Here is a 12,640-nt window from a genome sequence, read left to right as displayed (position 1 = left end):
CTGCTCTTGAACTCCCGATGCTCCTTCCTCCAAGTGCTAGTGTCACAGGTATATGCAGCATCCCAGCTCTGACTTGGAAATATAAGGCAGATAGCTTATTTTATATAAGGCAGGCGCCCCATAATTTGTTGATTAAAAACAACAGAAACAGCTCCCGGCTCAGCAGTTGAAGGCACTTGCCACCAAGCTTAAATGACTTGAGTTGGATCTTGGGAAGTCACATGGTGAAAGGAGAAGATAGGATCCCTAGAAGTTGTCCTCTGATTTCTGCATGCGCAGAGCGGCCCTTGCACCTACAAAACAAATAAAGAAATGTAATTTAAGAAGTAGCAACACATATTAACCAAGCTTTTAGCTTAGCACTAGGTCTAGGGAGGGCTACACGCCATCTCACAACGGAAGCAAGGTAAATAAAACTTCTGAACTGGGATCAGGAAAAACAAGCACTGTGGCATTCTCTTGCTTAGAATCCGGTCTGGCCTCATTCTTCCTCAGTCTCCCTTCTTGGCTCTTAACAGCTTTTCGCTCTCCCATTTGGTGTTCTCTGGATGCTCTTGGTCTCGCTCACAGCTCCCCACTCAAGGCTAGGGCCCCACTGGGCCCTGAGCTTCAGAATTCATCTGCCTCTAGAGCCCTCGGATGGCCCATGATGAGCATCTGCATGTTCCTTGATGTTCTGACCCTCGCCAACAGTAGCTGGGGAGGATCTAGTCAGAAGCCTGGGGGTGGGTCCCCTTTCTTTCTGTCTCTCTCCACATTTACACACCCCTCATCTGAGTTCCCTCCCTTACCCCTTACTATCTCTTGCCTAAAGACTTTCAAATAAAAGGTTGGTACAGCTGTATCTATTGGATACAGTGTGATCATTTGGTACATGGATATAATCTGTAATAATCAAAGGGTAATAGGTATTTCCATGTCTTTAAACATTGGTCATTTCTTTGTGTTAAAAACCTTTAGACTTGGTTCATGCCTTCTATTTCTAGGAAAATAAACTTATTCCCCTAGAGAGTGCTAGGAATGGAATCCAGTGTCTCTCATATGGTAGATGAATGTTCTTTAGCCTTGGAGGTACTTTTTTGTTGTTATTGTTTTTCGAGACAGGGTTTCTCTGTGTAACAACCTTGGCTGTCCTGGAACTCGCTCTTGTAGACCAGGCTACACAGAGATCTGCCTGCCTCTGCCTCCCAAGTACTGGGATTAAAGGTGTGTGCCATCACCACTAGGCCACTTTTTAACTTTTTATGTGTGACAGAGCCATGCTGGATTTGTCTTCCTGTGCCTTACCTGGTTCCTTGAGATCCACCCTGGATTTATGTCTCTGGATCCCAGGTGTGCTCCTCAAAGCTACCCAAATATATGACCCATAGCTTAAAGTGTAGCTTTACTCCTTTTTTAGAGTCTGCAATGTGTCCTGTCCCCCGCTCCCACCCACGGATTGTGTGCAAGGTACTCACTCAGAGCCTTTCCCTCCTACTCTCCCCAACTCGTCCCCACCACGCCCCCAGATGCACATGAAGCTCTAACAGGACCAAGTACCTGGGCACCCTGCCCATCCTCCAATGCACCTATTCCACCCCAGAATGCTGCCCTACATTCTGATCACTTTCTGGACCACCTGCCTATCTCAATTTAAATGGTGAATGCACATTTCTGCATCCAGGGTCCTACAGAGCTCATCCTTCTGGCCTTTCTTGCCTCATCCTCACTCACTCATTCCGGCCATACTTCTCCCACTCCGCTTGACTCCGTTAGAGACCTCCCCCCACCCCATGATGCCTTCCCAGCCCCAGGAACCTTCTCTCCATAGAGCTGAGCCTCCTGGACTTTATCTATCCATGCTGGGGACTGTGTGATGAAGGTGAACCTCGCCTACTGGAGTCTGAGCTGCACAGCAACGTGGCTGGGTCTAGTGCTTAATCTACAGGTTTGTTAAGTGAGTAAATGCACCCGATATTTTAAAGGCATCACACACTGGGTAGTGGAAGAGACAATATGGCATTCAGAGCCAGGTGTGGGCGCACACCTGTGATACCAGGGTATGGGAGGCCGAAGCGGGAGGATCAGGAGTTCAGTCTCACACTCTACTACATAGCAAGTGGGTTTGAGGCCACGGTGAGCTGCATGTGTCTCAAAACAAAAGAAAAAGCACAGGCGGCCCAGGTCTGAAATCCATGCTACTCAGGAGGCTGAAGCAAGATCACAGGTTTATGGGATCCTTGGCCGTAGAATGAGTTCCAAGGCACCCTACCCTAGTTAATGAGATCCTGTCTCAAACAGAGTCAAAAGAGCTGGAGAAATGCCTCAGCCATTAAGAATAGTTGCTGCTCTTGTAAGAGGACCAGAGTTCAGTTCCCAGCACCCCACCATAGCCGACAATTCGTAGGAGAGGATCCAGTGTCCTCTTCTGGCCCTTTGCATGAATTACACTTATACACATGGGAAAAACAATCACAGAAAAAATGCTCACACAGGCTGAGCGGTGGTGGCTCACGCCTTTAATCTCAGCACTAGGGAGGCAGAGGCAGGCGGATCTCTGTGAGTTTGAGGCCAGCCTGGTCTACAAGAGCCAGTGCCAGGACAGGCTCCAAAGCTACACTGAGAAACCCTGTCTCAAAAAACCAAAAAAAAAAAAAAAAAAAGAAAAAAAAAACCCAACCAAAAACAAAACAAAACAAAAAAACAGAACTCATACATAAAAAGTGTAAATAAATAAATAAATCTTTATATAACAAAATAGCTTGGTGTGGTGACACTCAGGAGGCAGAGGCAGACCTGATCAAAATGAAACAAACAAAAAAATTAATAATAACTGTACACATGCACAGATATAAATGAAAAACAGGGCTAGGGGAGCTGGAGAGATGGCTCAGAGGTTAAGAGCACTGGCTACTCTTCCAAAGGACCCTGGTTCAATCCCCAGCACCCATGTGGCAGCTCACAACTGTCTGTATCTCTGAGTCCAGGGGATCTGACACCCTCACACAGACACACATTTAGGCAAAACACAAATGCATGTAAAATAAAAATAAATAAATTATTTTAAAAAAGACAGGACTAGGAATGTATCTTAGTGGTAGAACACTTACCTAGAATATGCAAGACCATAAATTCAGTCCCTAGCAACACCAAATAAATAAATAAATAATAAAGTAGATGTATGTATGTATATCTGAGCCAACTTAATTTTATTTTTTGTTTTTTTTTTAAAGATTTATTTATTATGTACACAGTGTTCAGCCTCCATGTATGGCTGCAGGCCAGAAGAGAGCAACAGGTCTCATTATAGATGGTTGTGAGTCACTATGTGGTTGCTGGGAATTGAACTCAGGACCTCCGGAAGAGCAGTCAGTGCTCTTAACCTCTGAGCCATCTCTCCAGCCCTATTTTTTGTTTTTTGAGACAGGATCTCACTATCTTCTCTTGCTGGCCTCAAAGTCATAGAGATCCTCTGCCTCCACCTCTCGAGTGCTGGGATTAAAAACACAAGCCGCCATGCCTGGCTCTCTTTTTAGACTTTTCAATTTTATGTGTATGTGTGTCTTGCCTACATGTATGTCTGTGTGCCCTTTGCATGCCTGGTGGCTGCTAAGGTTAGAAGAAGGTCTCAGAACCCCTGGAATTGGGTTTAGAGATGGTTGTGAGGCAGAATGTGGGCGCTGGGAATTGAGATGGGTCCTCAACAAGAGTAAGTGCTCTTAACTATTGAGCCATCTCTCCAGCACCTTAATTTTTTTATATTTTTATTTATTATTATTATTATTATTATTTTATTTTTGGTTTTTTTGAGATCGGGTTTCTCTATAGCTTTGGAGCCTGTCCTGGAACTAGCTCTTATAGACCAGGTTGGCCTTAAACTCACAGAGATCCTCCTACCTCTGTCTCTCAAGTGCTGGGATTAAAAGCATGCACCACCACTGCCCGGCTATTATTTATTTATTTTATTTCAGAGTTTTTTTGTGTAGCCCTGGCTGTTCTGGAATTCATTCTGTAGACCAGGATGGCCTCAAACTCAGAGATCAACCTGCCTCTGCCTTCTAAGTGCTGATATTAAGAGCGTGAGTTACCACCAATCGACCCATTTTTAACTGTTAAAAATCATATCTAATTATCTTTTTTATTTTTATTTTTTTTAAATATTTATTTATTTATATATTATGTATACAATATTCTGTCTGTGTGTGTGCCTGCAGGCCAGAAGAGGGCACCAGACCCCATTACAGATGGTTGTGAGCCACCATGTGGTTGCTGGGAATTGAACTCAGGACCTTTGGAAGAGCAGGCAATGCTCTTAACCTCTGAGCCATCTCTCCAGCCCCCTCTAATTATCTTTTATGTAGGCGTATGCATGTGGAGGTCCGAGCACAGCTTGTGGCGTTCAGTTCTCTTTTTCCTCTGTGTGGGTCCTAGTACTGATCTCCAATCATCAGGCTTGGCAGGAAGGGCCTTTACTCACAGAGTTGTCTCAGCCTCTACAGAACATTGGCACATCCTGGAGTTAGTCGGTCCATGGTTCACACTGAGAAATGACTGAGACCAGGCTGGGTAACAACAAGGACATAGCCTTTTCCTCTCAGCCCCTGCTTAAAGTAAGAAATCTCCGTGTGTGGAAGTCCGGGGTGGGGGGCGGGGGAGGAGAGGGACGACGACGACGGACGGACGGACACAACACAGTACAGGGCTCTGTGACAGGGCTCCCATTTTTGTATTCTTAGGGTCCTGGGCTTGAGCCTCAGCAGAGAGGGAAGGAGGGTGGGAGGGAGATAGGGTGGGTGTTGGGAGACACGGGGAGGGGAGAAGGTAGAGGACTGGTGTGTCAAAGGAACGAAGAATTGACTGCGCGAAAAAAGTCCTTTATTTCCACTTCCCAACTCTATCCCTCTGTCTTGGAGTGGTTCGAGGGAAAATTGTCACTCAGGCTAAGCTGGAAATGGAAGATGCAGCACTTACACTGGAGATTTTCTCTAAATTTATATTGGACCGTGAACTTCCCGAATGGGGTATAGGAGCCTGTCTTTTTAAAATTGTTTTATTGCCGGGCAGTGGTGGCTCATGCTTTTAATCCCAGCACTCGGGAGGTAGAGACAGGCAGATCTCTGTGAGTTCGAGGCCAGCCTGGTCTACAAGGGCTAGTTCCAGGACAAGCTCCAAAGGTACAAAGAAACTCTGTCTCGAAAAACAAAAAAAAAATGATTTATTAATTTGTTTACTTTATGTATACAGGTATTTTGCCAGTATATATGTATATCACGTTCATGTAGTACCAAGGGAGGCCAGAAGAGGGCGTCTGATTGGAGTTATAGAGGCTGTGGGTTCTGGGACCGCAACGCAGGTCCTCTGAAACAGGAGCCTGTGTTCTTAACCACTGAGCCGTCTCTCCAGCCCCACAACAGTTTCTTCTTTAAAAGAGGAAAAAGAGAACATATTTGGGACTGCAATAAAGATGCTGAGGGCGTTAATAGATGCCTTTAATCTCAGCACATTTAGAACACAGAGCTCTGTGAGTTTGAAGCTAGCCTGGTCTACCTAGAGAGTTTTAGGTCAACCAGTATTATACCGTGAGGCCTTGTCTTAAAAAAAAATAAAATTCCAATAAGGAGCATTTTCAGATTGTAAAAAACTTAAATATTTTTGTTTGTTTCTCTTCTTTCATTCTCATACTGTCCCTGAGACTGGCCTGGAACTCCTGGCAAATCTCCTGCCTCAGCTTCTACTTCTGGGATTATAGGGGTGAGCTGCTGAAAATTTACATTCATTCCCCTAGTCGGGGTGAGGGCGCGGGGGAGCACCTCTTTTCAACCCTGGGAAGCTCAGGTTTATCATATACTCTTTTCTCCTTAAATTGCTGTTTTGCGGTTTCTGTACGCAGCCCAATCCCAGATCTGAGCTGGAAGCAGCTTGCCGAGCTGGAAGGATTCGGCCCGTACTGAGAAGCAAAAGCGGCTTTCTAGACAATCTTCTTTCTAAGTCTCCTCCTCTCTCTCTCCAGAGAGACAACAGAAATAATTGATCCATCATCCAGTACCAGACACAGATTCCCATGCAATTCCCTTCCCTCTCCAGACCTCAAATTTACAAGCCTGGTGTGTTTGGCGGGGGTGGGGTGAGGGTGTGGGGAGTGTTGGTCTACTGGCCACCCCACCCCTCGGCCAGGTGAGAGCTGGACAGGAGAAATTCTCTACCACAACTCCCCCAGCCTCCTCCCTCGCCACACACACCATCTTTCGGGTGTGGAATCACTTAAAGTTTGGGTAAAACTCCCTTTTCTCCCAGGAGATCAAATCTGGAAGCTTTCAGGAGGCGGAGCAGGGATGGGGAGGGAGAAGGCAAATTCCCCAAAACATTCGTCAGACCTAAAGAGGTTCCTTCTCTCGAAACTGCCCATCACCCCCCGCCATTAACTTTCCATTAAGACCTCCTCCTTATGGCAACTAAACTTTACTTTGCATAATTAAGATTTTCCTCGGAAGGGGGGTGGATTGAAACCTCAACTCTGGGCCTTTCTCCTTCACCTCACCCCCCACCCCTGCCCCAGACCTGAAGCCTGGCCTCTGAGTTCCTGAATTTTCTCACTTTGAGGTGCCACCGAACACAAAGAACCATAATGGGCTCCTTTGTGCTCGCTATGGGGCAATTACACCCCGGAGTCCCGGCCCCTTTAAGAGCCCCTTAAAGAGACAGGCTCTCAATTTTTCAGAGGGTTACTTAAGGGTGTGTGAAGGGGGAGGGGCGAGGAAACTTCTCGGGGTCCTTTTTTAGGGTGAAGTGACACTTTTACCTCCACTGTATGAGAAGGGTTTGAACAGAAGTCTTCGCAAACTGTTCGCTTACGCGCTTTTAACACATACTTTTACATTTATACATTTTTTTAACCTGAGATTTTTTTTCACTTGATTTTATAAATGGTACTGAAAAAGTGGGGGAGGTTGAGGAGCGGGGACGTGAGCAAAGAGCTCGTGTACTTCAGAGTGCCTGGGCTCCAGGACTACAGATCAGACTAGAGTTGCCTGGATCGGACGCCACCATGGGAAAACGTGTCTCCGGACCTCGTCTCGGCGACTCCGAAGAAATCGCGGATTGAGCAAACAGCCCCTAATATAATAATAGCTTGTCTCTTTAAAAAAGCAAAAGGAGGGGGGTAGAGTTTTCTTGGCATCTGGTTTCTGATCTCATTATGTTGCGGTCGACCAATCCAGCCCTCGGGGCTGGTCCTCGAGTTTAAATCTGATTGGCCGAGAGCACATTTTGGGCCGGTGCAAAGCTCGACGGGGCGGTTTCAAGGATCCCTTTGAAGGGGGGGTGAGGAGAAGGCGGGGCCGCCAGCGGGGGCCCCCTTGAAACCGACTAATTGGGTTCGGAGAGGCCGAGGTGAGGGCTGAAGGAGGCACAAAGAAGTCGCTGGGTAGAGGAGGGTAGGGAGAGGGGAAGCCCAGAGGCTAGAGAAGGAGGAAGAGGAGTGAGGGCAGCGGTGCGCGGCGACTTCGACCACTCAGTCCGACCGCGGCGAGCCAGCAGGCGGGTGCGCCGCCCCCTCCCCCGCCCGGCCTCCCCAACTCTGCGGCCGCGAGCAAAGTTTGCTGAGAGGCTCGGGAGGCGGCCGGGCAGCTAGGAGACAGCGGGGAAGGCGCGCGGTCTCGGAGTTGGGGGCGGGGGCTGGGGGGCGCCCAGGAGCCGAGTGGGGGGCGGCGGCCAGCATGCGGGCCCGCAGCGCCCTGCCCCGCAGCGCCCTGCCCCGCTTGCTGCTGCCACTGTTGCTGCTGCCGGCCGCCGGGCCGGCCCAGTTTCACGGGGAGAAGGGCATCTCCATCCCGGACCACGGCTTCTGCCAGCCCATCTCCATCCCGCTGTGCACGGACATCGCCTACAACCAGACCATCATGCCCAACCTTCTTGGCCACACGAACCAGGAGGACGCGGGCCTGGAGGTGCACCAGTTCTACCCGCTGGTGAAGGTGCAGTGCTCGCCCGAGCTGCGTTTCTTTCTGTGCTCCATGTACGCGCCGGTGTGCACCGTGCTGGAGCAGGCCATCCCCCCGTGTCGCTCCATCTGCGAGCGCGCGCGCCAAGGCTGCGAGGCTCTCATGAACAAGTTCGGCTTCCAGTGGCCCGAGCGCCTCCGCTGCGAGCATTTCCCGCGTCACGGCGCCGAGCAGATCTGCGTGGGCCAGAACCACTCCGAGGACGGAGCTCCTGCGCTACTCACCACCGCGCCGCCCTCCGGGCTGCAGCCCGGCGCGGGTGGCACCCCAGGCGGCCCTGGCGGTGGTGGCGCGCCCCCGCGCTACGCCACTCTGGAGCACCCTTTCCACTGTCCCCGCGTTCTCAAAGTGCCGTCCTATCTCAGCTATAAGTTTCTGGGTGAACGCGATTGTGCAGCGCCCTGCGAGCCCGCACGGCCCGACGGCTCCATGTTCTTCTCGCAGGAGGAGACGCGGTTTGCCCGTCTCTGGATCCTCACTTGGTCGGTGTTGTGCTGCACTTCCACGTTCTTCACGGTCACCACCTACTTAGTGGACATGCAGCGCTTTCGCTACCCAGAGCGGCCCATCATCTTTCTGTCAGGCTGCTACACTATGGTGTCGGTGGCCTACATCGCGGGCTTCGTGCTCCAGGAGCGCGTGGTGTGCAATGAGCGCTTCTCTGAGGACGGTTACCGCACGGTGGTGCAGGGCACTAAGAAAGAGGGCTGCACTATACTCTTCATGATGCTGTACTTCTTCAGCATGGCCAGCTCCATCTGGTGGGTGATTCTGTCCCTCACCTGGTTCCTGGCAGCCGGTATGAAGTGGGGCCACGAAGCCATCGAAGCCAATTCGCAGTACTTCCACCTGGCCGCCTGGGCCGTGCCAGCCGTCAAAACCATCACCATCCTGGCCATGGGCCAGATCGACGGCGACCTGCTGAGCGGCGTGTGCTTCGTGGGCCTCAACAGCCTGGACCCGCTGCGGGGCTTCGTGCTGGCGCCGCTCTTCGTGTACCTGTTCATCGGCACATCCTTCTTGCTGGCCGGCTTCGTGTCACTCTTCCGCATCCGCACCATCATGAAGCACGATGGCACCAAGACGGAGAAGCTGGAGAGGCTCATGGTGCGCATCGGCGTCTTCTCGGTGCTCTACACGGTCCCGGCCACCATCGTCATCGCCTGCTACTTCTACGAGCAGGCCTTCCGCGAGCACTGGGAGCGCTCGTGGGTCAGCCAGCACTGCAAGAGCCTGGCAATCCCGTGCCCGGCCCACTACACGCCGCGCATGTCGCCCGACTTCACAGTCTACATGATCAAATACCTCATGACGCTCATCGTGGGCATCACGTCGGGCTTCTGGATCTGGTCCGGCAAGACGCTGCACTCCTGGAGGAAGTTTTACACGCGTCTCACCAACAGCCGGCATGGCGAGACCACCGTGTGAAGCAGCCTCGCCTGGTGGGCACCCCCTCCCCCAGGGCCGGACCGCACGGTGCCCTCCTCCACTCGGGAGGGGGTGCGCCTATGGACTCCTATTTTATTTTTTTAAAAAATAAAGAACAGTAAAAAAACAAAAAACAAAAAACAAAACCACATTTTATTTTAGGTCGCTTTTTAAAAAGAACTCTGTCCAACACCCCTACCAGGTTTGTGATTAAAACTGTAAATAGTGTTTGTAAATTTAATTATATATTTTCTATTTAAAAGAAAAAAAGGGGGGAAAAACAGGAGCGAGGGCGCCTAGGCTGAAGAATGGGGTGGGGGTGGGGGAGGAGGGCTCGCCTTTTCTAAGTGCCCTTTTAAAAGCCGCCCTGTGCTCTGGTTCGAATTTTTTGGTGACTTGGCAGGGCTGGGCCTGCTGGGAGAGGCACCTAGCATGCGCGCTGTTTTTGTTGGCTTCTAGGAGTTGGGAGTTAGTTCCACTCAACTTCTATAAAAGCCGAATTTGCGAGCCTCCTCGCCGACGCGGGGCCTGTGGAAGCTGTGGGATATTTTTTAACAAGACTTGGATTCGTTTTGTTCTATTTTATTTCCCGTCCTCTACCCCCCTTCACCCCCCTTTCACCCTTCTCATTTGTTCTGTCTTCCCTCACTCGAAATCTGGAACCCTCCCAATCCAGATGCAGACGTGGAAAAACACACCGCTTTTAGGGGGAGGGCGGAGATGTGGGGAGGAATGGCCTCCACCCCCCTAACCCACTCTCCCGCGGGCACCGAGATCCTTCTGTGGTTTCGGCTCCGGCCCACGCGCAGAGAATGGGCAACAAAACGTTTTGTGAAGTGTGTTTTGACACCCCCACCCCGCCCAGTACACACACCATTTTAAGAGCCACCCTCTTTCCCTGAATTTTAGGGATACCACTAGCAAACCCCGGGCTCTTTTGCTCTTCCCTTCCTTCTCTCCCGGTAGTCTGCTCCTCGCAGTGGTATCCAGGTTAGCAGTTTTTAGGGTTGGGTTGTGTGTTATGTGTGGGTTTTTGTTTGAGTTTTTTTTTTTTTCTTCCAAAAGCAGTAAAAGTGGTTGGGTTGGAGGGAGGGGAATGGATGAGATGGTGGGAATTTTAGTTTTCTTTTGACAAAAGAGTGGCCTTAAAAAAAAAAAAATAAGAAGTTGTCCAGGAAAAGAACTAAAACTACTGGGTTAAGTTTGCTTTAGAAGGCCTCTCTGGGCAGGCTCTTTGTGGCTGTGGGGGTGGGGTGGAGTGTTTACATGACATTCTATATCATAAGATTGATAGAGTGTTCCTAACATGTTTCTTCCCCCTGCACACAAATAAAAGTAAAGATTTTTCTTAAGTGCGCTGCCTGAAGGATGATGTATAAAGTATCTTTCCCGGTATGAGAATTCCAGTTTCGAACACACACATTGGCTCTGTCTACTGTTTGGAGTCTTAGGACTCAAAGGCTGAGGAGTTGGAGACTAAGTTTTCCAGGACTGTGCTTCTGCCGTCTCTCCTGTTTCTTGATAATAGTGCAAATTAAAGCCTAATAATCACCATAATAAAGTGCATTTAATTATCTTCAGAGATCTAGCCCTTTAATTGTATTTAACAGGGTTGTAACTCCCCCCCCCAACCAAACCACACCACAGCCCCTCCTTCCCTCGCTCCTTCACCTATTTGGTTGGGGGCTGGGTAGAGTGGGCTCTTTGCCTAAGGCCTCAATTGTTTGACTAAATAGTTATGGGAAAATTGATTTCTTATCATCTTTTGTTGGCAGACTTGGGGACAAGGGAGAAAGTAAGTTGGACCCCCCCACCCCCGACTTCCAAGTGTTTGTGTATGTTAGTTTATGTTGGGGGAAGGGAAGTGGAAATGTTTGGTGGTAATTGAAGTCATATGTGGGGCTTTGTTTGCAATTGTATTGAAGCCCGGCATTTCGGCAAAGACCCCCTTCCCCAAATATATAGTCTTTCTCCAAATTATTTGTGCTAAATTCACTAAGTCTTCAATATAAATTTGTCTTAACTCTCGAGGTGGGGGGGGGGCAGTGACACCGCCCCACAGCTCCATTACTTTCAAGTCCGAAAGAAGCCCGCAAAAGCTATAGAAAAGAGGCCAATTCCACGCAATTCTGAGTGCCTCTCCTGGAAATAAAGGTGAGACCCCAGGAGTCAAGTGGGGCTTACCAGTGCCTGGGATGAAGCCCTACAGGAAGAGGGATGCCCCTTTCTGCTGAAGATTTGGGGAGAGCCTCCCCTACCCTTAAGAGTACCAGGGTCTTGGCTCTGTGTGCTTCTGTGACATCCGTTTCTCTGCCCTCACAAGAATGGCTCAAAGAGAGGTGAAGGGGTGACAACTGCCTTTTCTTCCCAGCTCGCTCCCCCTACCTCAAGGTCTCCTGCCAACACAGGGATACAAGGTCTGCCACAACAGACAAAGTGGCTTCCTGACAGGGCCGGGGAGGAAAGATAAATTAGCTTCTTAAAGCACCACAGATCTTAAAGATGCAGCCCCCTCCTTTAAGAGGTGACCGAGGAGCTGGAGTGCCTGAGAGAAAGCGGGGTGGGGGGTGGGGGCTCCCTACTTCTCACTCCCACTTTAATGAAATGTCTGAAAGGAAGGGGAACTGTAGGTTAGGAAAGGCCTTAAAGGGAACTCCAATAATAAACTGCCTGAGCATGAGGCCACACCTGGAATCTCTGCTGTTTGGAGAACCAAGCTAAAGTACGTGGCCTCAGGTCCACTCTTACCATTTCTAGGTCCTAGGCGTAGGAACCACTCTCCACCTTGTAGGCCTTGCATTTTAATGCCAGGTAGGATAGAAAAAGAAAACTTGGTAGATCACAGGCCACAGGTGATGTCTCTGTTCTCTCAAGTCCTAGAACGACGTGGCAGCTCTGCTGTGGCTAGATCTCCCTATGGGACTCCCTTCTTCCTGGTCAGACTGTTGTCCCCACCCCCTAAATCCTGGCCTTATCTCAGAAACATTCCCAGGGTTACAAACTCTTAGCCCTTTAAGAGATGTTAAAAAGCTAGCCTCCAAGAAAGCCACTGACGTTTTCCCCCCACAAATTCCTTTGTCTCCCAAAGACTGAGTATTGGGTTCTTTTTACTGGAGCTACAGCTACCAACTCATGGATTCCTAGAAGGGTACCTTCTCTAAGAGGCTGGATCTTGGATACACCTCCTGGGTGCCAGGGGCATGCGTGTGAGCTCATGGAGCCATCCTTCTGCC

At 49.8% G+C, this 12,640-nt stretch overlaps 1 protein-coding gene across 1 annotated transcript; it reads left to right on the top strand.

The window, feature by feature from the left end:
- Positions 1-7,337: 7,337 nt before the first annotated feature.
- Positions 7,338-10,987, top strand: Fzd2 (frizzled class receptor 2). Its single transcript, XM_048445655.3, has one exon. It carries the CDS (start codon positions 7,695-7,697, stop codon positions 9,405-9,407), a length of 1,713 nt encoding a protein of 570 aa, XP_048301612.3. The 5' UTR covers positions 7,338-7,694; the 3' UTR covers positions 9,408-10,987.
- The last annotated feature ends 1,653 nt before the right edge of the window (positions 10,988-12,640 follow it).

The sequence above is a fragment of the Myodes glareolus genome, chromosome 9, assembly GCF_982192425.1.
Source record: "Myodes glareolus chromosome 9, mMyoGla1.1, whole genome shotgun sequence".
Taxonomy (NCBI): domain Eukaryota; kingdom Metazoa; phylum Chordata; class Mammalia; order Rodentia; family Cricetidae; genus Myodes; species Myodes glareolus.
Note: the sequence above shows the minus strand (reverse complement) of the source record. Positions and strands in the feature narration are given on the sequence as shown.